Here is a 27,428-nt window from a genome sequence, read left to right as displayed (position 1 = left end):
TTATTGACATATTCCAGTATTTAAATTAAAAATAGAAATGCTTAGTTAGGTTTAGGCGGGAAAGTTTGTTAGAGACTTTACATTTCTCCCAGTCTGTATATAAGAAACATATGTAAAAAGAACATCCAATCTTCTTCTTTCTAATCAATACAATTGTTGTAGATATACATACATACAATCTATCTCTATACTTGCTTATTGATAATTAGCCATTGTTGATCTCTAATGGCTCCATATTGAGCTTTAATATCAGATTCTCTCATGGTACCAGAGCTATCCTCTGATGATTTGTGGAGTTCTTGATTGATTTTGATATCGAATCAATCGAAACCCTAATTTCTTCGATTAGCAATTACGATCTCTCTTATCTCTCTTGAATCTCTCTCCTTATCTCTCTTTCTCTCGGATCTCTCTCTGAATTCGATTATTCTCCTGATTCTAATCTCTATTTCATTCTTGATTACGAAATAGATATGACTGAAACCGAAAATCAGAATACAAACACTAATTTGCAAAATGCTGCAATCAACTATAACGATCCATATTTTCTTTCTTCCGGTGATAATCCGAGACAACAATTGGGGAATTTGTTGCTTAATGGTGATAACTTCATAAACTGGAGTCGTGGAGTGAAATTGGCACTTGGTGCGAAAAATAAACTCGGTTTTATTGATGGAACATTATCGATGCCTGATTCTACATCATCAGATTTCAACAAATGGACTAGAAATGATTATATGGTGATGTCATGGCTTACGTTTTCTATGGAACAGGTAATATCTGACAGCTTTATCTTTGCTTCTACTGCTCGTGATGTTTGGCTTGATGTTTCTGAGCGTTTTGGTAAATCAAATGCTCCATTGCTGTATGAACTTCAGACTAGTCTGTCTAAGATTGAAGAAAATAATCTGTCGATTGCTGAATATTATGGAAAACTTAAGAATGTGTGGGACAAGTTACAAGTACTTGAAGGACAATTTAATTGTAATTGTGGTGCTTTAGCAAAATGTACTTGTGACTTGTTGAAGAAAGCTAATGAAGCAGCAGAGACTAAGAAGCTTATTCAATTAATTTGTGGTCTTAATAAGAACTATGATAATGTTAAGACTAATCTGTTGAGCATGGAACCATTACCAACTGTTTTGAAGGCATACTATATCTTACAACAGATTGAGAAACAACAGAGTATGACTATTAACATGTCTAAGGTTCCTGATGTTAGTGCATTTTATAACAATAAGCCTTCATTTTCTGTTCCAAGGTCTTTTCAGAATAAGAATGATTTTAAGAGGTCTAAGTTTGATTTGACATGTGATCATTGCAAGAAAAAAGGACATACTGTGGATCAATGTTTCAAACTGACTGGAGTTCCAGAATGGTATATGAATCTTAAAGGAAAGAATTCTGGTGTTTCTACCAAATTTGCAGCTAATGTTGCTGATACTTCTGGTCTTCTTGGAGCATCTCCTCTGGATATATCATTTGATTCACATCTTTCTCTCGCTGCTCAATCTATGGATCATCAGCTGGTTTCACATGTCTACAAAGAAATCATGAAGATGATGCAACAAAATGCAGGATTGTCTATTTCTGAACATGATTCCAGTTCTGTCAACTTTACAGGTATTGTCTCTGCATCCACTGTTAGTTCTTCTGCAAATTTTGCATTATGAATAATTGATACAGGAGCTAGTGATCGTATGGTTTTTTCCTTGTCTTTATTTGATGATTTACAAATTCTTCAAGAACCTATTAAAATGCTTTACCATATGGTTCTTGTAAACTAGTTTCTCAATCTGGAACAGTATCTTTGTTTTCTCACATTCGACTTACCAATGTTTTGTATGTTCCAGATTTTCATCATAATCTTTTATCAGCTGGCAAGTTGTTGGATAACAACAATTTAATTACTAAATTTGATAAAGATTCCTGTCTATTTCAGGACCTTTCAACTAATACTGTCAACGCTGTTGGTACAAGATCAAATGACCTTTACAAGTTTCTTTCTCCTGAAATTCAATCTTGTAATCTCATTTCTCAACAATATTTGAATGCCAATGTTATTCCTGCTTTGGATGTGTTTCATGCAAGATTAGGACATGCTTCTATAGGGAAAATGAAACACTTGTCCAATCTGTTTTCTTGTAACAAATTTCATGATAAATTCAGTTGTGATTCTTGTATTCTTGCTAAACATCACAAATTACCATTCAATGATTCACCGTTTATTGCTCCTGCATCATTTCATTTATTGCATATAGATTTGTGGGGCCCATATCAGACTCCAAATTTGACTGGAGGTCGATATTTTCTGACTATCTTGGATGATTTTTCGAGAGTCACTTGGACTCATTTACTTACAACCAAGGATCAAGTTTTTAGTATTATTCAGGCCTTCTTAGTTTATATTGATAATCATAATCAAACTTCTGTTAAGTTTGTTAGGTCTGATAATGGAACAGAAATTGTACAACAGAATTGTGCCAATCTTTTTGCTTCCATAGGGATAGTGGTATTGTTGGGAATCCTCAACCGAATGGTAGGGTAGAGAGAAAATATAGGCATTTATTGGATATAGCTAGAGCCATAAGGATTCATGCTAATCTTCCAACGAAATTCTAGGGTGATTGTATTTTGGGTGCTACTTACCTTATTAATTTGATGCCTAGTTCTGTTTTAGGCTGAAAAATACCTTATGAGGTTTTAATGAAGAAATCTGTTTCTTATGAGAATCTAAGAACCATAGGTTGCTTATGTTTTGCTGCTATCAAAACAACAGATAAATTAGCTCCTAGAGCTAGAAGATGCATTTTACTTGGCTATCCTTATGCTCAGAAAGGATACAAATTATATGATCTTGCAACTCATCAAGTTTTTCTTAGTAGAGATGTTGTTTTTAAGGAAGATTATTTTCCATTCAAAACTTCTGTTTCTTCTCCTATTGTCCCTACTCTACCTCAGGTCAATCCAGTTGTTTCTGAATTTGATTCCGAAATGATAACACCTATTTCTTCTAATCTTCCACCTGTCATTGATAATACTTCTGCAGACTCTCCTACATCTACTTCTTCTGATATATTCATTCCACATACTACATCTGATATTATTTCACTTTGTTATTCCCAGTGGACTAACAATGAGATTTACAGAAGGGGGGTTGAATGTAGGACCGGATGATGTTGGTATTGAGGATGTAGCGGTTGAGGATGTTGTCCTAGAAGGGATAGTTGTTGAGGAGGATCCCATGGAGGATCCTGACAGGATTGGATAAAGGACCACTGATGAATTGATGACCATGGTTTGGTCGACTACCAGAGGTAGGATTGGCCGGTCACTACCGGAGGTTCGTTCAAGTTTGTAAAGATAGTAGCCCCTTTAACGCGGCTTACTCGTAAGACTGAGAAGTTCGAATGGACTGAGAAATGCGAGAACAGCTTTCAAGAACTGAAGCAAAGGTTGGTGACGGCCCCTATGCTGGCGTTGCCGGATGGAAAAGGAGATTTTGTGAAGTGTAGTGACGCTTCGCACAAGGGCTTAGGGTGCGTGCTTATGCAGCATGGTAAGGTAATCGCGTACATGTCAAGACAATTAAGGTAATATGAAATTCGATATCCCCACCCATCAGCTTGGGCTCGTGGCAATAGTTTTGCCCTAAAGATTGGAGGCACTACTTGTATGGAGAGAAGTGCGAGATTTACCTAAGCCATAAGTACTCTAGTACATTTTCCCGTAGAGAGAGCTCAACATGTGCCAAATGAGGTGGTTAGAGCTAATCAAGGATTACGATTATGAGATTCTTTATCATTCGGGGAAAGCCAATGTGGTGGCTGATGCCCTTAGTAAAAAAGGAGAGACTCAAGATGATAATGTCTTTGGGAGAGTTTATAAGAGATTTTGGAAATAGTAGTGAAGGTAACCGGAGCCGGTACCGAAAAGCTGTTTGAGATTGCAATAGAGACCGAATTATTGGAAAAGAGCATACGGTGCCAGAGAAAGGTGATGAATGAAGGCAGAGAGCCAACAAATAAATATGAGATTAATACCGAGAAAGATGATAAGGGAATAATGAGGTATTCCTATAGAATTTGGGTTCCGAAAAGTTCAAGAGCGTAAGGATGAGAACTTAGATGAGAGCCATAGTTGGAGGAATAAGATTTAGAGCAAACCCTGAACGTGATAGTCAGGGAGGTCGCCATCAAGATAGAAGGAACCCATGACATAATGGAGTGGAAAATGAGGAAAAAAAATGACCCCAATTATGGGGAGTAGGATGAAACATTTCATACAAAGGAAACAGAAAGTCGAGTAAGGAAAGGAGACCCGAGACGGTACTCCTATACGGCAATTCATGGACCTGTCTAGACAGAACTTAGACTATTATCCCCAACCACCACCTTGAGGAAACAATGCGATAGGAAATTCTTTCAGGACCTTTAAGTCTCTAAGCTCTCAGAGTTCCAAGGAACAGGTTGACCTAGTCGAGGCAAAAGCCTGGCTAAAGGAAATAGAGGAATCATTTGAGATTCTGAATGATTGACGAACCACAAAAGACTGTTTTTGTCACTTACCCTCCTAAGAGAGAGACCACCCGCTGGTGAAAGACCAAGGAAGGCACGGAGCAAGAGATTATAATAAACTGATTTAAGTTCAGTCAATTGTTTTCGGGAAAGTAATTCCCAAAGATAAGGAGATAGTGTAAAAGCTTTAGAGCCAGAACAAAGGCAGACGAGTATGATGAATTATGAATCTAAAATGTAAAAGTTGTCAAGATTCGTTCTAAGGACACGAATCCAGAATGACGGGATGTTTGAAATCAATGCTTATGTTGTGTTGGTTCATGAAATAATGATAAGAGAAAGGGAAATAAAAAGAAACTGAAGTGGAAAGGAATGTAAAGGCAATAGAGTTTGAGGAATGATAAAGGAATTGGGTATGAGGAAACCCTAAAGACTCGTAGTAATAGAAATAGAAAAGTATGTAATCGTCAGGATGAGGGTGATTCACCATGAGTTAAATTGATGGTTGAAGGTATAAGAGATACATATATTTTATCCCCTGTAAGTTGGGAGGATTCGAGGAAACCTTGAGATAGTTCGAAGGATAAATAATGAGACGCAGATAGACTGAGGAGACAAGGAAGTAAGAAATTAGGAAAATTGGATGAAGGAAGTGACCTTCAAGAATGTGAAGTGTAAGACCAGGGGCATGATACCCAGAAAGGGAGACGCCAGGTATGAAAGATATCCCAACATTGAGATGACTGTTGAGATAAACAACAAAAGTAAATAAGGAATTATTAAAAAGAAGTTCACGTTGAACACGACCAATATCTTCCAGAACATCCTTGTTATCGTTACCAAATTAGGGAAGAAAAGCGGATAACCGTTGTTATCTTTTGGAGGCCATATTGATTGACCTCATTTTGAATACAGATGTTATTGTGAAAATTAGGCATATACTATCGAGGTGGGAATGATTGAATAAGATACCCTTATCAGGGATATATGACTTGATTTATCCATGGAAGGATACATGTACCTTTTAAAGGTGGAATTAAGGATAGAACATCGGTAACTTAAAATGAATCCTCGGGGAATGCATAAAGGTTGGAATTTCACCCTTAATAGGGATAGTATGAGTTTTGACAGTATGAATTGGAAAGGATTAAGGTAATAATAACCTTTAAGGATCAGTGGAGAAATTCTTCAGAAGTATATAGACAATGGTTCTAGTATTAGTAAGTGGTATTTTGATATGCCCTGTATATAGGGAATACAGGAGGAACGATTAAAGGATAACCTTAGAGGTTTTACAAGGAGAAAGGAAATATTCGAAATTCTCAAGAATAAAAATGTTGATAAAGGAAATATGACATAATTATAATGTTGCCAAGTGGGGCACGTGTTAAACCACGAGAAAGTATGGATCGAACCAGTAATGGTCGAAATTGTTCAGGGCAATTAGGACTTTAGATAAAAGATGTTCTAATTATGATTGAGAGTCAGTCATGACAGTGATTAACCTCTAAAGACTGAGGCAATAACTTATGGAAAAAAAATGGTGATTTTTTTTTTACTCATCAGATTTTAAGGAAAGCATTTTCACATAAGCTGTGATTGAAATAAGGTAGAAAATTTATTTGGAGGTGGTTAAAATGACATTGACTGTAAGGAAATTTTACTATCAGGAAAGGCTAAAGAGGTGGCCGACACTTTAAAGGTAAGAGGATAATTATAGGCGCTTGTGCCAAAAGAATACAGTGATGATGGTTAAAACTGTGAAGGTTGTATTATGGTTTGGAAGATTGACATTCCTCCTGACGACTGTGCAATACCCAACCGTAATAGTAGTTGGTAAAGGTTTAATTCGTGTAATCGCCATGAACGGGCTATCTATCTTAGAAGGTCCTATCTTGAGATAAGCCAGGACCATGTTTCAAAAAGGACTAGACGAACCTTTGAGTTAAGTCTTCAATTGAAGGCATACGATTAAGAATTGTATTAACCTGCTATCGTTGCTTTGACTGAAACTCTTCTGCAATTTTATCTACTTCATGTCATGAAAGTACGTCAAGTTCAGGAGTGTTCTTCATGAATCATGAACGGTGATCATGTTACCTCCTTAGAAGAATTAGATACGAGATGTATGGACTCCGTATGGTTAGCTATTAAGACTTCATGGAAAATGAATGACTACAGTAGGTCAGTGGTGGACCATAGTAAGGCAACAATGATTCTGCGAGTAATGAGCTGATTACAACCATGAGAGTTGTATTGGAATGGGTGTTGAGATTGAGTACCACTAATCGGGTCGTGGTAGTGTATAAGTTATCATTGATAGACTAATTAAGTAGAGTATCTACCTATTGAATATTTATTCTTTCTTATCAATAGAGAGTCATATTATTATACGAGGAAGGTTACGGTGCAAGCATAGAATTCTAGTAACGATGATGTCTAGAATGAGATCCCAGATTTGATTTTCGATATCGAGGGAGTTTCAAAGGTGATTGTGTATAAGCTCGAGGAAGAGCATGGGTCCATAGAATGATGGACGGAATAGAAATATTTAGGCATGGGAAATACGATGCTATAATACTTGATGCTGATATAAATACATATATGTTTTGTTCTCCTATGACAAACCTCTATAGTTCAGAGGTAGGTTCCAAGCCAGATATTTTGTGGCAGTATATTTTTCATATATACAATTCTCTTCAATTCGTTCTTTTCTCTTCTTTTCATTTCATGTAAGCTGAGAAGAACAACCCTTCCAGAAAGGGGAGGTATTGCCGAATGACTATCTATCTGTGTGATAGAAGCCTAGTAGGATACCATCTATTGTTTAAATTGCTTGTCAAGTACTAAAGGCTGGCCACCTTCTGTACTAACTAAGCGATATAACAAGTGTTCATGATCATATTGATCTCTCAACAAATTCATTTACTTCTATATGATTGATCAAACTTTGGGAAATAGAAACAGCTGAAAAAGGAGTAATAAAGTTGTGGTAATATTCGGAATGGAAATACATTCGTGATACTAAGGTTGACGTGGTTATTAAAAGGTTATAGAACGCTAACGAGCAAAAGTATAACCAGTATAATATTAGGAACGGAAGGTAGTAGCGATTACGAACTGGAAAAGAATGGGTATTGAGACGCCAAAGCTATAGTGCTAGAAGCTGTGATAAAATTCCATGCGATAGACTTGAAAGAATTTGGAATGATCACTTAACACGGATTGAGTTTTCTTACGATAATAGATCACATGTCCGTATTGAGATATCGCCTTATGAGATCCTTGAGGGAAGACAATGTCGATCTCCCTTATGTTAGGATGAAGTTGTAGAGCGCAAGATGTTCGGACCCGCAGTAGTCCAAAGGATCAAGGATATAATAGATTTTAATCAGAGGACGGCTGGTAGTAGCCCAAGATGGGAACATGAAGTATGTTGATTTGACATGAAAGGACAAGGAATAGGAAGTGGGGGACCTAGTATTGTTATAGGTATTCCCTTGGAAAGGAAGGATGAGGTTCGGAAAGAAAGGGAAGCTAAGTCTACAATTTGTTGGACCCTTGGATATATTAAGACGTTTTGGGAAGTTAGCATATGAGCTAGCCCTACCCCCGAACATGTAGCAAGTTCATAACGTGTTCCACGTATCAATGTTAAGAAAGTGTAATTCGGATGCCAGATAAATAAGGGCATATGAGCGCATAGACATGCAACCCGATGTAACCTATATGGAGCAACCAGGAAGGGTTATAGATTGAAAAATGAACAATTGCTTAGGAAAAGGGTTATCAAACTAGTCAGAGTTTGATGGTAGAACCACAATGTGGGAAAATTTACTCGAGAGTTAGAAAGTGCAATGCTAAGAGAGTATCCCTATTCATTTTCTATTTGATTCCGGGACGGAATCCTTTTAAGGAGGGGAGACTGTAATAACCCCAATTTTTGGGAAATTTTGAAACCCTTATGAATAGTGTTTTTGCTAAATGAGAAAAACTTTTCACGCCACACTATGTAGGGGTTCTGATATGGATATTCTGGGATATTATTAGTACTCTATGTAGTATATAAGTGTATGTAAAGATCGTCAGAATCCAATTCCGAACACTTTGGTTTTTCCCGGAAATACCCTAGATGCGGAAAGAATTGAGTATAAGGTAACAGGATAAAAAGGATTTAAATTAAAGGATTATAATAGAGGATCATAAAAAGGAATATAATGTACTGAGAAAGGTTAAGGGAACCTAAGTAATAAGATCCCGGGTATGATCCTTCAAACGATAAACGAGAACGAAAGTTAAGCGAACCGTATAACAGATCAGCGGTCATTAGGCAAACGATTAGGAAGTTAAGCAAAGGAATTAGAGGGAGTGATATCACCCAACCAATGAGAGGAGGACAAGGAGGGAAAGATGACATCACAACATGACATAGGCATGACATGGGAAGGAAGGAGGTGTGGTTGAATGAGAACCACACAAAATCAAGGGCAACAAGGTAATTAACTAAAAACAACACAAAAATCAAACCAACCAAGCCAAGCAAATCATTTTTCATCAAAATCAAAAAGAAACCAAGGCATTGTTCTTCATGCTCTCGGTCAAAACAGAACCAGCACACTAAAACTGCTGTATCTCCTTCATTTCTCACTCAAATATTGTGTTCTATAGCTCATTGGAAAGGTATTGAGATGGCCTACAACTCTTGTTCACAAGTCTCGTCCAAATAATCATGGTAAGACCCTCATTTTTACAGTTCTTTAAATCGGACTTTTAGAAACTTCAAAGCCTAACTTTGTGTTCTTGATTTCTTTGGAAAGATCAAGCTTGTAGGAGGCTCCCTAAGGCTTTCTAGCAACTTAACACCTCCCAAGGAAGGTATAAACTTCAAACCCTAGCCTTTACTTTATTTGTTAGTAAGCTTAATGGTTGGTTTTATGAAATGAGAAGCATGGATTGTGATTATTAGTAGTTTGGTTTGATTTGGAAGTGTTTTGGTAATTGAAGCTTGATTATAGTTCATAGGTCTTGATTGTGGTTGTTTGAGTTGAAAACCTTGGAGATTATGGACTGATGTGGTATGGTTTAGGTAAAGTTTTGTTGTATTGATGGTTATGAGTTGGTTGGTGGTTAATTGGAGTAGTTTAAACATTGGTAATCGCGTAAACATAGCCGTCGTAATGTCCGATTTACTTTAGACTGCTTTTGTTCATAATATTTGGACCCGAGAACACCCTGATAGATTTTGACCATTGCCATGTTTAGATAGTTCATGTTACGAGCTTCGTTTTGATATGTAGTTCGTTTGATTCCGATGTACGGTTTAGGAGAAACGACCGTTTCAAGTAACGGCGTTTCGTGAACGAAACTTTTCCCCTCGCTTTACTTTGAAACATAGGTTAAAGACCAAAAAGGGTTAATTAATGTATGAAACATTTATGGTAAGTGTGTTAGGCAGTTGGTAAGACACTCGCGAAGGAATCGCCTTAAAACTCGTAAAGGTTAAATTATTAAAAATGGTGGAGCCGAGGGTACCCGAGTGACTTAAGCAAATCAGTAAGCGCAAAACAAGCGTTAGAGTCTAAGTTAGTTAAAGTATAGATTTACAAGTGACTTTGGTTTAATTCCAACTTACTTGTTGTTTATAGGTTACCAGACTCGTTCCGAGCTTTTTTTCACCCCAAGTCGCTCAGGCAAGTTTTCTATCCGTTATACTGTTGTTGTGATGTATATATGTATATGCATTATCTTGCGATAGATGCATGTTGGTTAATTAGCAAATGTTGCGATATATTGAAGCATGCTGATATGGTATATATATGCATGCCTGTTTCGTATTCTTGCCAAATATATCTGTTGGTTCAGTTGATAATACCTATGCTAGAGAATAGCAGTAATTTGCATATACCCTTAGTATAGGGACCCAAAGGTGAAAACATTTTCTAAAACCGGGAGTCGAGGATCCCGAGTAGATTTTATATATATATATATATTTATATATATATATGTTTATAGTTTTCAAAACTATTAATCGAATAAGGTTTATTCGATAACTTGATTTTATTTAATGAATATTATTTATAATATTCATTCGAGGGCTTATGACTCAGCTTATTTATTTATTGAATATTATTTCGAATATTCATTCGAGGGCTTATGACTCAGCTTATTTATTTATTGAATATTATTTCGAATATTCATTCGAGGGCTTATGACTCAAATTATTTTATTTATTGAATATTATTTGAATATTCATTTGAGGATCTATGACTCCGATTATTTGCTGAGATATATTCTTTATTTTATTAAAGAATAAGGTGTCGATAATCAAACTCACTTTTGATTATTCAAATAAAGATAGTACTTTCATATAGGTATATCTTTGGTTATTTAATATTCATTTCAAGTATAAGTTTTAAAACTTCTACTTCAATTATTTTTATAAAGATTATTCTTTATGAGAATATTATTTAAATAATAATATTCAGATATTTTCTAATATATTGAGACTGATTTATTTTGTTAAATCAGCATCACTCCAAACATTCTTAAAAATATTTTGCGAGTCTTCAAAATGATTTTAAAAGTTAGAGCGGATCCCAAAACTCATTTTTTTATATTTAAGATCCTCCTTTCGAAGGGGATTTAAATACTCGCTCAAAACCTGAGGGATCCGGCTCTGTGGTGTGTTTTATATTCGCAACAAGGTTGCTGTTTTGATAAAAGAGTTTTTGATTACTTACCCAATACTCGGGAAGTAAAATTCGTGGAACAAGTTAATCCATTAACAGGCATCGCCTGGGAAATATCGGTGAGTTTTCCTTTCCAACTAGATATGACTTCTTGGTGGAGCCGTATCAACAAGTTTCTACTTGGGGAAAGTGGGGACGAGCTTTACGTTTCAGAGTCATGGATTTCATCTGAACTAGGAGTGGCGTAAGTGGTCGAGTAGCGCCGGCCCAGCCTTATTATATTGGCCCAAATGGCCTGGAAGTTCCGCTAAGGCGGTCCATTCCTTAGGAGTTCAGTGTTCGGTTGACAAGTAAATCCGACAGGTTCTCCTCTACATGTAGAAAATGGTGGGGTTGCACTACTACGACTGATCATCGTAAGTGGTCTTCCTGGTGCGGCAAACTCCCGTAATGAGTTCGTCATCCAATTGGATATTTCTGCAACACTACCCAGAGCACTTCGATAGAAAGGCTACGGTTGGGCGATTGTTGAGTGTTGGCAGGGTCAAGTTTTCAAAATGATGTTTGCATCAAATGAAGTATCTCGTAACTTCATTTTATTTTGATGATATTTTAAAGATTTAATCTATTCAAATCTGGTCTTGTAGTCTCATCTATGTGATGAACTTTGGAAACTAATTATAACTTGAATGGTGGTAGTTCAAGTAGTATTTGGAAAAGATATAAGTATATTGGAGTATCTTGTAACTTCATCTTTTAAACTTATATCTAGTAAATGATTATCTTATGCATGACAAAGATTTTCAGAAAAATGTTGAGACAAGGTTAGATATATGAGATCACCTTGCAACGATATTTTTATACAGTTATACACTGGAACTCTGTGTGTATTATGCATGGAAGAGGACTTCCAATATTTTGAAAAGTATATATGTATATATATACTGAATATTTTGCGACTTCATCGCATTAAGATATCATCTTGGTTCATTTCTTTTGACCAAGACCTTCATGAGTACTATGAGAAGGCTCATATATTGTTAATCATTATACATATTATTTTGGTGGGCTTGCTGCTCACCCTTGCTTTCTTCTTTCATCACACAACATCAGATAGACAAGATGAACAGGACCAAGCTCCCAATTCGCGAGCGGATAGGAAATATTCCGCAGCTTCCTATAGGCGTTGATGTCGCTGTAGCTGAGGTAGGAACTACCAATAGGCTAGGCTTTCAACTTTTGATGTATCAGATTATGTATATTTATGAATTGTAATAATGACAAAGAAATGTAAATTTATTCAGAAACCTGTTTAAGGTGTATTGGCATATAATTGTGGAATAAAACGACTTGTGATTATTTTTGGATATTCATCTCTGAGACTATAACTTGTGGTGTGTGTGTTTATTGTGGGGTCACAGTACAGAGTAGTTGATTATTTATTAAGAGTGGGTGTTATTAAGGGAAATGAAACTCGTGACAACCCGGATCCCCGACCCCGGATTTGGGGGTGTTACAGTCATAGGCTTCCATTCCTTTGGTAGCAACCTCAGAAATTTTAAGTTGGAATCCTTGACTTGGTACACTCTACCATACAGCTTCAATCCATTTAACAGTTTCTGAAATCTGTTGAAGGTATCATTTAATGATTCTCCTTCTTCAAAGTGAAAATATTCATACTGTTGAATAAGAAGCTGCATCTTGTTCTCTCTAACCTGCTCAGTACCTTCACAGATGATTTGTACAGTATCCCAAACTTCCTTTACAGTTTGACTATTGATGACATTGTCAAACATATCTTGATCTAAGCCATTAAACAAAATGTTCATGGCTTTCTTGTCCTTGCGGATTTCTTCTATGTCTTCAATAGTCCATTCTGCTTTTGGCTTGGGATGGACTGTCCAACAGCAACTGTTGCAGTAGCAGCTGTGGCCACTTTGTGAGGGATGTGAGGACCATTTTCAATACAGTTGATGTAGCTTTCATCTTGAGAAAGAAGATGTAAATGCATCTTCACTTTCCAGTGATGATAGTTATCTTTTTCCAGGACTGGAATCTTTATTCCAATATCCTTCCTAGCAGGAGGATTCTTCTGTGCACTCATGATGTTAGCAAAATAGATCTTTAAACTCTTTGTATGTTAAGAGCTTGCTCTGATACCAATTGTTATTCCCAGTGGACTAAAAATGAGATTTACAGAAGGGGGGTTAAATGTAAATCTCAAAACTTTTTCAAATTTTGAGTAGTTTCTAAGGCTAAGTGTTTTAATGAGCAAATGTGTGTGAATGGCTTGAAGCTGATACATACAGATATATATTTAAACATAAATGTAAAGAACACAAAGAACTTAAAAACTTTTCTGGTGGATTTGTTGTTCCACCAGAGATGTGTTATTTCAGAAAATCTGTGATTCAAAGAATTAAATCACAGCTGCTTCCTAGTACAAACTAGATGATTTTCTCTCTGGATTTTTCTAAACAGCTCTTGAAAATTCACACCTAATTACTAGCTGCTACTTGGTTTATATATCACCAAGTTTACAAGTGAAGACAAAATTGTAAAATACAATTAAAGAGGCTCTTCACATGTTTCTTCTTCATTTCTCTATCCAATGCAATTTGGGTTTAGCTGTTGATCTTTGAATACTCCCTTATTTGCACCAGAATGGAAATACTGCATTTTCTTGATTCCTCCTAGAGGCTGCCACATTCCAGTTTGTCTCTGTCAACCCATGTGCCTCTGACAGCTTATGAATTATCACTATCAACTGCTATTGAACTAAGCATCCATTGAAGCTTTCATCCATTGATGCCTTATCCGTTGAGGCTTTATCCGTTGAAGCTTTATCCGTTGATGCATTAGCAGTTGAAGTCTTATCCGTTGAAGCACTTATCCGTTGATGGATATTATCCGTTGAAGCTTTGTTTCTTATCCGTTGAAGGTCTTCAATATCAGTTGATACTTCTTCACTTATACAAAATTACAAGGCATGAAATATTTACAATTAGCCCTCCTATTTGCATATCCACTAGTAGTCAACATGACTGATAATTTCCTACAACATCTAAGAGTTACAACTTGAATCCAGAGAATGAAATGTGCTACGATACTAAACTTATTTTTAAGTAAAGCTACTCCTTCAACGGATAGCCAAGATGGTCTTATCCGTTGAGGCTACAAATACTAGATTTCTACTTAAGTATTTTGTTTAACTTATCATCAAACTAATACACATATTCCTAACACACTTAGAAGAACTTCTAGAGTTTCTCAGTTACCTAAGAAGTTTGATGATTTTGTTCTTCCCAATGGCAAGTCTACTTCTCTTGCTTCTCCTGTTACATCAGACATTTTTAATGTGTTTTCTGAACCATCACTGTCTCATCTTGACCATCACAATTTGACAAGTCTTAATTCTTTTTTAAATACCTCTGAAGCTACATCTTATAAGCAAGCCAAAGAGGACCCTAGATGGGTTGAAGCTATGCAAAAAGAGATAGCCGCTCTTGAGGCAAATGAGACTTGGGATCTGACACCTTTACCTCCTGGTGGTCATGTTATTGGTTCAAAATGGGTTTTTAAAAACTAAGTTTAACCCTGATGGTTCTGTGGAAAGATGTAAAGCTAGATTAGTGGCAAGAGGGGATAAACAGATTAAGGGAAATGATTTCAAGCATACTTTTAGTCTTATGGCCAAGTTTACAACTGTTAGATGTTTAATTGCATTAGCTGCTGCAAATAATTGGCACCTTCAATAATTAGATATAAACAATGCGTTTCTTCATGGTTTTATTGACGAGCATATCTTCATGGCACCTCCTCCTGGCTATGATGTTCCTCCAGACTTCGTTTGTAAATTAAAAAGATCCATTTATGGCTTAAGACAGGCTTCCAGGCAATGGAATATTGAGCTGACTAAATTCTTAATTGACATGGGTTACAGTCAATCTACTCAAGATTATTCTTTATTTGTCAAACAACAAGACACTTCTTTTACAACCATTATTTGTTATGTGGATGATTTACTTCTTACTGGAAATGATTTTGATGCAATTCAGAGTATCAAATCTGATTTACATAAGGCTTTTACTATCAAGGATTTAGGTGATCTTAAATATTTTTTTGGGGTTGAAGTTTCTAGGGCTGCTTCTGGCATCAGACTTAATCAACGCAAATACATCCTTGATTTACTTAAGGATACTAATATGCTCAATTGTACTCCTGCTGTGTTTCCTTTATCAAAAAGGTTTGCAGTTAAGCATTGATGATACTCCAACACTTTCTGATCTTAAAATTTACAGAAGGTTAGTTGGCAAGTTACTTTACTTGAATCTCACCAGACCTGATATCTTCTATGCTGTTCAACAATTATCTCAGTTTCTGTCTGCACCTACACAATCTCATTTGAATGCTGCACAACATGTGTTACGCTATCTGAAAGGCACTTTAAATGTTGGTTTGATTTACAAGGCAAACATTTCTCTAGAATTAATAGCATACTGTGATGTTGATTGGGGTACTTGTCCCTTTTCTGCTCGGTCACTATCTGGTTATGCTATTTTTCTTGGTTCCTCTTTGATTTCTTGGAAAATTAAGAAGCAAAAGACAGTTTCTAAGAGTACTGCTGAAGCGGAATACCGTAATATGAGTTATACTACTAGTGAACTTGTTTGGTTAGAAGGCCTTTTCATTGATCTTTAGATTTATATTCCAACACCTATTAATCTCTATTGTGACAACATTGCTGCTAAATATATTGCTGAGCATCAGATCTTTCAAGAACGCACTAAACATTTTCGTAAGGATTGCCATTTCGTTCGAGATTTTGTTAATTCTGGCTTCATCAAGATCTTTCATATTAGAACTTTTCTGCAACTTGCAGATATCATGACAAAACCTTTGTCGCTGGTCAATACAAAGAACTATCTCTCAAGCTTGGTCTTCTATTTGAACCTCTATAAAGTCCAGCTTGAAGGGGGGTATTGGCATATTCCAGTATTTAAATTAAAAATAGAAATGCTTAGTTAGGTTTAGGCGGGAAAGTTTGTTAGAGACTTTACATTTCTCTCAGCCTGTATATAAGAAACAGATGTAAAAAGAACATCCAATCTTCTTCTTTCTAATCAATACAATTGTTGTAGATATACATACATACAATCTATATCTATACTAGCTTATTGATAATTAGCCATTGTTGATCTCTAATGGCTCCAGATTGAGCTTTAATATCAGATTTTCTCATATTTGTTTCGTTGACTTTAATAGGAATTATGACCGTATACTAATTGCAGACATTTGCTATAAAATTTACTTGCAAGTTAGAAATGACATAGCCTAACGGGACCGTAGTTAATAAAAAACTTTGATCCATTCTCAAGATCATTCATAATTTTTTGTACATTCACATAATTCAAAGCCAACTTGGTAAATAATTCTTTTACATCCGGTTTCAAAGCCAATTGGAAAAATTCATCTGCTAAAGTCCATGATGCAAAAATGGATCGACAAACATGTAAAATTATACACATAATTCATATACATATTACTACCAAAAACCGAAGAACAATCGTATGAATAGTGAATATACAAAATTAATAACAGATTAGATGTATGTCAGCATAAGTCTGACGATAATATAACATCTCAAAGAGGTCAAGTTATTATAGAAACGCTAAACAAAATGGTTTGAATAACCTAATTGGTGAATTTCTAGGATATTATCTGACCTTCACCTCCGATGTACATTCACAATTTGTATTTAGATTTAAAAACCTGAATCTACATGTTTCTTAGCCATTCGCATGCTTCAAAGTTTAAACCGGCTCATCACTCTTGCGGATACTTGCAGAGCTGAAAAGTGGTATTCATTTTGAGCCACTTCACAAATTAATGGTTGCAAGGCAGTGAATGAATCTCTGTTCCATCCTCATATGGGCTAAGAAAAATACAAAACTCCTATGATATCAAGAACACCACGTCGCCAACATATAGTATAAAAAACATTATAATCCAAAGTAATATTTGATCACATCTTACAATTATATCTAGCATTTTAGTATTAATCTATTAGATACTTGCTTTGATAGATTAGAGAATGAAATTCAAGATAAACAAATATTATTTAAAAATACTAACAAAACCAAATAGGAGGTACATAATAAATACATTCATATAATTATATCCTAACAGCTGGAGAAAATATTATTTTCCATTTATTTTTCACACTTTTCTTTTTCTACAATACATGCGCAAGATTGCAAACCTTGACTTAGAGCACACTTACTGTAGCCACACGTAAAATAATACGTTCAGTAGCCGGGTGTCCTAAGCTTGTTGGCAGGGGAATCATCCGACCAGATCCAACCTTCTCGTTACTCATTTGAAATTTGTACTGGTGAAGAGCACCAATTTGAATTGGATTAGATAAGGGAAGTAAATTATCGAAAAGATGTTTATAAAGAACTTTATCATTTAAAAATTAGGAATTCTAAGACCTGGTAAACCTATTATTTACATATATACTCAATAAGGCTCATATATGGAGCACGATTTGAATAATAATGTTATAATAATGCAATGCGTAGCACTATATTAACAGACCAATTAAACACAAAATGGCAAACCTTATCATGCAAGTGTAAAGGCGAGATAAAATATTGAACAAAGTCTAAACTAAGAACTTGAATTTGTGGCTATACTGTGACCTCAAAATTATAAATCATATATCAATGTCCCTGAAACCCCCGTCTATTTGAAGGACTTAGTTGGTTTGGGACGTCAATAAGCATAGGACTCTTAAGACCAAATGACAACAAATTAAACATTAGATGCTAAAAATATAATTAGCATTAGAAAAATGGAAAATTTACAAATTAAATCAGAAAAATAGAATAAAATAATATGTTCACCATGGATACCTGAAATATTTGCCTGTAATCTGGTGAGGAGAAGTAAAAACCTTGAAGGATAAAGGAGGTGCTCGACCCTCCTTATATAGACATGCTCGGCCATAATTGAGGGATATAATGAGTCCAAACTGAATCATCTGGATTGGCTATTGATGTCCCTGCTAGTTATTTTTGTACATTAGGGATTGTTTGTTGATTCTTTGCATCAATTGTAGTGCAATTACAAAGAGTTACCAAGAGATGATGAGGGGAAACAGGGAAAATGATGGGGCTTGAAAATTTAGAAGAAATATTTTACACACATTCGGGATGTGCCATGTCTGCCACTATTAGCAAAGTAAATACAAAAAATATAACTAAATAAGAAAATTTATGGTTCCGTGAATCACACTAATTAAGAAGTTTACATATGGTTTGTAGAAGATATCAGTTTGAGTCTAGTCTATGCAAATAGTTCCCTCAACCTCAAGATAATTGTGCACCAGTCTTCGTTGTTTGAGTGCATAGGGAAAATGCAATCGCCTACTTTATAGGGAAAAATTAACCAACTGTAAGAACCCGTTAGAAACCGTGACAAGCCTAGTCCTGCTAAAAAGAGGTTGCCAAATTTAAGATATTTGTATGAGTATAAACTATTGTGTGCTCCATTTTTTCACCATTACTATGAGAATGTAGCTAAGCAACATCGGAATCCAAAATCTAACTCCGTCATCCAAATAAAATATCTTGCAGTGATTTTTAATATATTATTTATTTTTTTATCAAGAGGAAAACAATATAAAAATGGTAGGTTAAAAGAGGGAAAAAGTAGTAAACAGGAAGGAAGCAAAACTTCAAACTAAGAAGGCTTCAAACTACTGTAAAGTCCACATAATCTTTCACTAATTATCACATGAAATAACTCCCAATCAAATTGAATCTTTAACAACAAAGTAACAATCTCGAATCATTGTATTCCAGATGAATATATATATATATATGTATATATATAACTTTAAAAATAAAAAAAAATTGAGAAAGATGAGCCAAGACAAACCTGATTGAATGGTACCAGATTGAATGTAATTTTCCCCGGTATCGCCGATTCTTTCTCCTTTCAACATATAGTTTTTGTAGCTGCTTTACCAAAATGAAGTGTTCAAATGATATCTGACCATTTCTAAGGAGAAAGCAGTTACTTGAAAATATATATTGTGCTAGAAAGTAAAGGTTTAAATCATCTAGGAAGAATATAAATTGAACAATCAACATTTAACATACTCAATAGTCAAAATAAATATCACTTGTTTATAGTCACCTATTTTAAAGGCAACCTGCATAGTGCAATGAAACCTCGACATTGGTACACAAAACAATGTAACTATCCGTACTTATAAAAAGAACCAAGCGAATCTTCTCTTATACTACAGAATTTTACCCATTTAGAGAGTGTATAAAAGACTACTGGTTATATTCTCGGGACTCTAAAATTCAAGTAACAACCACCAAAATTAGAAGGAACCAAAACTAAAAGTCAGGGAATGTACAATGTAGCATCATGTATCCTGCTATTTTTTATTCAGAAGGCTCACAGACAATGTACACCCAATTTTAAGAACATTAAGGCTTAACAAAAAGTTAAAAATTACAGTTAAAAGGCTGCTAATTTATTATGCTAGTTTTCATTTAAAAGGCTCACATACAATTGTTTCGCTATATAGAAGTATATATCTTTTATAAAAATAGTGGAAGAATGATAATAATGTGGACATGGGAAGGGTACAAGATAATCTGCCTACTTTAATATCCTGGTAGTAGTAGTACATAGTCAAGAAGATTACGACCACTAAATATACTACAAAACTAACCAATCCTTTAATCCTATAATCATATTTATTAACATGTAACGTGAACCCATCATACCTCTGGATAGTCACTGATTTGGACACTCCTTGGTTTGACAATATCATTTTCTGGACCACTCTCAATAGGGAATCTTGTGTGACATCAGAAGCCAAATCTTTGATATGAATCCTCGTGGGCGCTTCATATACAATGAAAGGTATTAGGAGCAAATACTAAGTCAAATATTATTATAAGGCATAAATTTCATTGAACAACTCAAACTACCTTCGCCACTTGAGTCACCATTCACTCCTGAAGCACCCTTGGTAGGAGGCACTAATGCTTTGGAAGAGGCCGTTAGTGCAGCTTTTGGCAAGACTTATAACTAAAATTCTGATTTATGTAAAATATATTGTGTTGCAGTATATACCCCATTATGTAGTTTTTAGGCATGCGATCAAATTCAAAGGTAATAACTAAATTATAAATCGAAATTGCGTAGAAACAAACTTGATTAGATGAAAAATTCCGGTAACTTCCCTCTCTCTTCTAACATAGCTTCTATAGTTGCACGACTATAAATGAAAAGATAAACATATAAAACTGATTGATAGAATTTGATTGATATGAGGAAGCCTAAAACTGATTGGATATGGAAGATAGAAAGCCAAAAATTGGATGATTGGATTTGACAGATGAAAAGTCCTACAATCGATCGACTTTAATGTATCAATGTACTTTAAAATAAACAAAATTGTCCAAAATATAAGAAAGCTGAAAATGAGAGAAACTGAGTTAGAAGAAGTTTAAGCACGCCACGTCAGCCAGCTGGGATCTTACTTTATATAAATATATTGATGTAATTTATTTCATTTCTCCCTTTAATATTTCTCTTAATGCTTCGTATCGCAGGGGAGTTTTAGCTTAATTATTACAAAATCCTTTCTTGGGCTTCTCTTTTATTCCCCAATTTATCGTTTAGTCCCGAGATGATCCTTGGGTTTATAGAAAAGCATGCATGCTACTGTCCATCAGCCGTATTTTGTCTGGGAAGACGAACAATTATCATCAGTTCCCATTCAGACTCATCTATATATGAAGTGTGCTCCCCAGTAAACCCTTCTCATCTCTATCTTGGCTTACTCCTTCTCTTCTTCTCTAATCTCGTTTGCTCTTCACCATCAATGGGGGAAGGATGGGTAGTTTCTGGGGAGGATTTCGCAAAGATTAATATTTACTTCATTGTTATTGAACTGCCATTACCCAACGGTAAATCGAATGTCGTAGGAGCAATCATCAGGAACTCTATTGGTGTTAATCTTTGGAGTGCAGACGGACCTATGCATCGCATGAAAGCTGATGAGGCCACTCTTTAGCCTGCCCACGCTAGCATGATACAAGCACATCGACTAGGGTTTGATCGCACCCATGTAGAGCTAGATAATGAGGGGGCTTTCAATGTGCTCAGATTTCATGAATTTGCCCATATTCCAGATAACCTTATTCAGGTTGTTTCTCAAATCAACTTTTTCCATACCAATCACTTCGTGGAGGATGAAACTCAAAGGTTAGTTTCTCGTGTACCTTTGAGTATGAACTGAACTGCTCAATATATATCATCATATGGGTTGGAGAACCTCAACGTCTTCACAAAGATCCCAGGTAACTTCGGGAACCTACAAAAGTTCCTTGATTCTGATATGGGTGTCTTGCTTCCTTTCCCTCTTTTTGGCCAAGGGCTAGCTCCTCTCATCCCAGACCAGCAACAGAGAGAAATCCTTAACCTTTCCCCCCGAGGATCTCCTTCCTCGCTTTCAGAATTTAATGAGAATAATTTTGTACTGGATTTTTTTCAAGACGCCCTTGAATCCCTTCTGCTTCCTTTGTCCATGGAAGAGGTAGACATCATCCCACCAGTTTCGGAAGTTAACGCAGTGATGCAGAGTCTTTGCTTTTCTGTTGCAAGCTCTCAAAGTGCAATTGTGAATGCTTCCTGTTAAAGTGTAATATCAAATCCCTTTTCATGTATGTTTATAAGTCCTTTTATACTATCTAGGTGGGCCTTTTTAGTGGGCTCTTTACTATGTGGGCTGCGGCCCAACATTCAGTCCCCCATTTATTCCAAAAAGATCTTTTAGATCTTTTAATTATGGGTTTTACATTGGGGTAACAAGAATGAAAGAGAAAAAATTTTGCATGCAAATTATTTTCATATTTTTTCTTCCGGTCATGGCAGAGAGGTGAAGGGTCACTTCTTCATTCATTGGTTGGTTGCTTGGGCTTCTTTCTTGGAATTTGAGCAGTTGGGACTTCAAAAGGTACAGTTTTTAGTTTCCAATGTTTATAATCTCTTCTTCCTTTCTTTTTTTCTTCTTGTCTTTTCCTTGGCTGTCTTGCTTCTCCTTCTGGTTTAGGTACTTCTTTTGTTGTTTTTGTTTTCTTTTTTTTATCTTCTATTCTTCTCGTTGTATTTATTCGTGGGTCATGGATCTTTCTCGTCGGACTTCTTTCGGTACTGTGAGTGATAGTACCGGGGAGAGTGTGGATGAGTTTGGAGATACTGTCTCCTACAAGACTCCTGTTTTGGACTGTATTTCTCATCGTAATGTCGGTGTTTATAAGAGTGTTTCTTCTTCACCTGTTAAGGGAGGTGGTTTGTCTATCGGGAAAGACACTTTGAATGTTGGTTCTTCTTCGCATACTCCTTCTGTGTATGAGGTGTCGGAGCCTCGCCATGGTGCTAAGTTTGAGTCTAATAAGTCCTTTAATCTCCCTAGTTTGCATTCTAAGTCCCCTTTGGACTTTTATAGGTTGTTCAGGCATTATTCTTTTTCTGAAGGCTATATTGCTTTTTTACCCCTGCCTCGTGAGTGTATGTGGACTTCTTCAATCCTTGGACGTCATGCCATACCTGACTTGTATTTTGAGTTTGGGTTTAAACCTCCCCCACATCCTTTTTATTTTTTTATTTTTGAGGCTCTCGGTTGTGGTCTAGGTCAGTTAGTACCCAATAATGTTCTTCAGATTAATGGGGTTATAGCTCGTTGTCATGAGGTTGGGTATTTTCCTACTCTCGATTTGTTATTTTTTATCTTTCGTGTGAAAAGTATTGGGGTTCAGCTTTATTTTGATAAGAAAGAGGGTTGTAAAAAGCTTGCTGAGGCCCCTGGATCTAATTCTGGTTGGCTTGATAAATGGTCCTGGTATGAGAGACCCGGATTGAGTCGTGTAGGACCCTGGCAGTCCTTGTGTCTGGCCCGTGTAAGGTCCTTGAACCGTTTGGGGTCGAAGACGCCTAAAGACTTGTCCCATTTTCTTGGTTCTTCTGTTAGGTACCATCCTGATGAGTTTATTGATCCTAATTTTTTGACTAGTCACTGTTGTAAGATTTGTTGCCTTTGCTTGATCATACTTGATTTGTACATTCTTATAATTGCTATTTTCTGACTTTGCCTTTTTTTATTTCAGTTGTTAGATGGAGCCTCCGTCGGTTGTTTGACTGGTTTGTTAAGATGCCTACTGAGGAGTGTCTTGCTCGACTTGTAAAAAGCAAGGCGTCTGGAGCTTCTGTTGTTGTTGTGGCTCCTGAGGAGAGGGGACCTGAAGTTGACTCGAAGGCTGTTCCTGTGGCTGAGCTTGATAATGCGTCTGACCCCATGCCTATAGCTGTTCTTTTGAAAGACAAGGATAAGAAATGTCATCGTGAAGGACATTCTTCCCGAAGTCACCACTCCAAGAACTAAAGGATTATGTGGCCTGTAGGGCGTCTGTTGCGGCCTCTGTTGGTCAAGATGGTCCAGGTTTCGTGGTTTGTGATGCCTCTTCGGTTGGTGGTTCTGTGGATTCCCTAAAGAATGGCTTGCATAGGTGCAAGGCTTATACCGAAAAGGTACTTCTAGTCTTTTTTTTTCTCTCTTTTTTGTGTGTAACATATCCCTTTGTTTATCTCTTTTTTTCTTTTCTTTTCTCATGCCTCTCCTGTTTTCGTTTGTTAGGTGGCGACAGACCTTGGTAAGTTGCTGACTCTGGGTGAGGTTGCTGATGCTGCTAAAGTGAATAAGCTTCGTGAGGAGATTCGGTCTTTGAGATATGAGAATTTGGCCCTTGAAAAGAAATCTGATGCTTTGACTAAGGATAACAATGCCTCTGCTGATAGGGTGTTTTCCCTTTTGACTGAAAAGTCTGAACTGATTACTAAGTGTGGTTCATCAAGTTTGAAGGTAGCTGACTTGGAGAATGAGGTTCGTGGACTTGAGGCCGCTCTTAGTGCTTCTAAATACGGGCTTATTGAGAAGGAGAACCAGTGGGTTATTGATAAATCCGAACTGATCAGCAAGTTAGATGGTATGGCGGCCCAGCTAGCGCGTTGTGAAACTGAGGCTCTTGCTCTTTCGAAGAGGGCTATGGTGAGTGCGTGAAGCGTCTTGTTGAGGCTGGGCTTGAAGTTAGCGGACACAGCTTTGAGTGTTACCTTGCTTGTCTCAAAGGGAAAGCTGAAGATGGTAAAGCTGGCTCGTCTACTCTTCCCGGTGGAGCTTAACTTTATATTCTGTACCTGGGGGATGCCCCGAGAGGTTTATGTAATTTGACTTACGTTATTTTCTTGTCTTGTTTTGGTATTGAACTTTGTTGGACCCTACGGGGCTTTTTGAACTTCGAATCTGATCTTCTGGTTGTGTTGGCATTTCAACTTGTATTTTGAGCATTGATTGCTCGTAATTATGGAGAATTTTGCCATGCATCTTGTTTTTCCCTCTCTTTTCTCCTTTGGAGTTATCTTTATTTTTGTTGTTTGTGTTGCAACAGTAAGTACTTACTGTAAGTCATTTGTTTCTCGTTGAGTGGAGGTTAAGACTTGAATAAAAAAGCTTGGGTGAAGATTTAAAATCGTGTGTGTATGTGCTGAGGTAAAGATATGAATGCAAAATTAAGTTGAAAGATGAATATTTTATAAAACTTTTTCAGATAAACATCATCAAGCATATATTATCTTACATCATGGCTTTCGAACACAACTTGACTTTGTTTTGGAGATTTACCTTAAATAACTTAATAATTTAAACTTAAGAGATTTTTCTTCGATTTCTTCTTTTCTTAGGGGTAGAACTTCTTGAGGTGTACGGTGTTCCATGCATTTGGTATTGGAGTTCCATTGAGCTGTGCGAGGTGATATGAACCTGAGTTGGTGACTTTGATTACCCTGTATAGGCCTTCCCATGGTGGAGACATTTTATTCATTTTTAAGGGCATTGAGGTTGCCACTTCTCTTAACACCAAATCATTGACTTTGAAGCCCCTGTGCTTGATTTTTGTATTGTACAGCTCTGCGACCTTTTCTTGGTATTTAGAGATTTTGAACTGTGCGGACTCTCTGACTTCTTCTAAAAGATCATTATTTAGTCGTAGTCCCTCTTCTGAAGTTTCGGGATTGAATTTTTTGATGCGCAAGGATTTAGACCCAATTTCCATTGGTAATATGGCTTCAGTCCCATATGCCATCCTGAAGGGTGTTTGACCTGTTGCGGCCTTTGGGGTAGTTCGTAGACTCTACAGTACATCTGGAAGCTCATCTACCCAGTTTCTATTGGCATCCATCAGTCTCTTCTTGAGGCCTTGTAGAAATGCTTTGTTAGTGATTTCAACCTGGCCATTGGCCTGTGGATATGCCACTGAGGCTTTGAGATGCTGGACCTCGAGCTCTTCGAGAGCAATCTTCCAACTCTCGCCTGTGAACTGGGTGCCATTATCTGTAATGATGATTATGGGTACTCCGAATTGGAATACTATGTTTTTCATAAGAAATGAATTACATCCATTTCTCTGATTCGGGCGAGGGGTTATGCTTCCATCCATTTGGTGAAGTAATCTACCGCTACAATGATGTATTGACACTGCTTGGAGCTCTTTGGAAGCAGTCCCACTAGGTCTATGCCCCACATGTAGAATGGGCAAGGTGAGGTGGTAGGATTGAAGGGCACAGAGGGCTTGTGGTTCTTCGAGCTATACAGCTGACAGGGTTTGCACTGTTTCATGTACTTTTCACAGTCTTGACATATGGTGGGCCAAAAAATGCCATGTCTTATAATCTTTAGGGCCACGTTTTTTCCTGCAAGGTGGTCTCCACATATGCCCGAATATATTTCTTCTATTACAATTTGTGACTCATCTTTGTTAACACATCTAAGCAATGGTTCGACCAAAGCTCGTCTGAATAGCTTGGCTTTCATTTCTATTTTCCTCAGTTGTTGTCTGTTACTTTTTGTGATATTTCCTTGAATGAACTTGATTATTGGAGTTCTCCAATCTTCTTCATTTGATATGCAGTTGACTTCGCGAACTTCAATTGACGGGTGTGACAACTCTGTGAAATATGTGGGGTCCGTGACCTGATGGATGTTTGAAGTAGCCATTTTAGAGAGGGTGTCTTCCCACTGGTTTGTTGACCTACCAATGTTGCTGATGGTCCATGAGGTGAACTTTTGTAGGAGTTTAAGAGTGAGTTGCATGTATGTGGACATCCTGTCATTAATTGCTTTGAACTCCCCTAGGACTTGTTTGACTACCAATTGTGAATCACTGAATATGTCGATTACGCCTGCTTCTAGCTTGAGGGCTAGTTTGAGACCAGCTATTAGACCTTCGTATTCAGCTTCGTTGTTGGTGACAGGGAATTTGAACTTCACAGCCTGCTTGGCCACAAAACCTTTTGGGCTAGTGAGGACCATTCATGCACCTCCTACTTGTGAGGTGGATGACCCGTCTGTGAAGAGTATCCATGCATTGTTTTCAGATGTGGGAATTACTTTTCCTGGTTCAAGATTTGAGAAGCTACACTCCGTGATGAAGTCAACTAAGGCCTGAGATCTCATAGATGTTTTTGGTTGGAATTCGAGGTGGAATTGACTTAGCTCAACCGTCCATGATGTTAATCTTCCTGTCATATATGGCTTATGCAAAATTCTTCGTAATGGTTCATTTGTCATGACTATTATCAGCCGTCCTTGGAAGTATTGCCTTAATTTCCTACTCGCAATTATAAGTGCATACGCAAGTTTCTCGATATTTGAATAACGAGTTTCTGCTTATTTTAGTGTGTGGCTTACATAATATACAGGTTTTTGATTAGAATTTTCCTCCTTGATGATACTGCTGCTACTGTTGAATCGGCCGCAGATAGGTATAGTTTCAGGGGTTCACATGGATTTGGTTTTGCCATTATGGGTGGTGAGGTGAGGAATTGTTTTATTTGTTGTAGGCTTTCCTCACATTCTTTCGTCCATTTGAAGGGATTGCTTTTTTATGCCTGCTTAATGGCTTCGCACATTGGGAGGCATTTCTTTGATGACTGAGGTATGAAACGTCTTAGAGCTGCAATGGAGCCTGCGAGGACTTGGAGTTCTTTGATGTATTTTGGAGCTGTCATGTTTTGAATGGCTGATATCTGGTTGGGATCAGCTTCAATACCTCTTTGAGTTAAGAGATACCCTAGG

The 27,428-nt window shown here is 36.8% G+C and overlaps 3 protein-coding genes across 3 annotated transcripts; 1 reads left to right on the top strand and 2 right to left on the bottom strand.

The window, feature by feature from the left end:
- The first annotated feature begins 473 nt into the window (after nt 1-473).
- LOC141703800 (uncharacterized) lies at nt 474-15,907 on the top strand. Its single transcript, XM_074507237.1, has 7 exons — nt 474-1,623; nt 1,687-1,778; nt 1,943-2,512; nt 2,962-3,115; nt 14,644-14,769; nt 14,969-15,452; nt 15,508-15,907. The coding sequence occupies exons 1-7, from the start codon at nt 474-476 to the stop codon at nt 15,905-15,907; spliced, it is 2,976 nt and encodes a 991-aa protein (XP_074363338.1).
- A 9,125-nt stretch (nt 15,908-25,032) lies between these two features.
- On the bottom strand, nt 25,033-25,437 carry LOC141703799 (uncharacterized). The gene has a single exon (XM_074507236.1). The coding sequence runs from the start codon at nt 25,435-25,437 to the stop codon at nt 25,033-25,035; it is 405 nt and encodes a 134-aa protein (XP_074363337.1).
- Nucleotides 25,438-25,485: 48 nt separating this feature from the next.
- LOC141703798 (uncharacterized) lies at nt 25,486-26,663 on the bottom strand. Its single transcript, XM_074507235.1, has 2 exons — nt 25,829-26,663; nt 25,486-25,685 (listed from the first exon to the last, which is right to left on the bottom strand). The coding sequence occupies exons 1-2, from the start codon at nt 26,661-26,663 to the stop codon at nt 25,486-25,488; spliced, it is 1,035 nt and encodes a 344-aa protein (XP_074363336.1).
- Between the last annotated feature and the right edge of the window lie 765 nt (nt 26,664-27,428).

The sequence above is a fragment of the Apium graveolens genome, unplaced genomic scaffold (assembly GCF_009905375.1).
Source record: "Apium graveolens cultivar Ventura unplaced genomic scaffold, ASM990537v1 ctg7107, whole genome shotgun sequence".
NCBI lineage: Eukaryota > Viridiplantae > Streptophyta > Magnoliopsida > Apiales > Apiaceae > Apium > Apium graveolens.
This window is presented reverse-complemented; position numbering and strand designations above follow the sequence as displayed.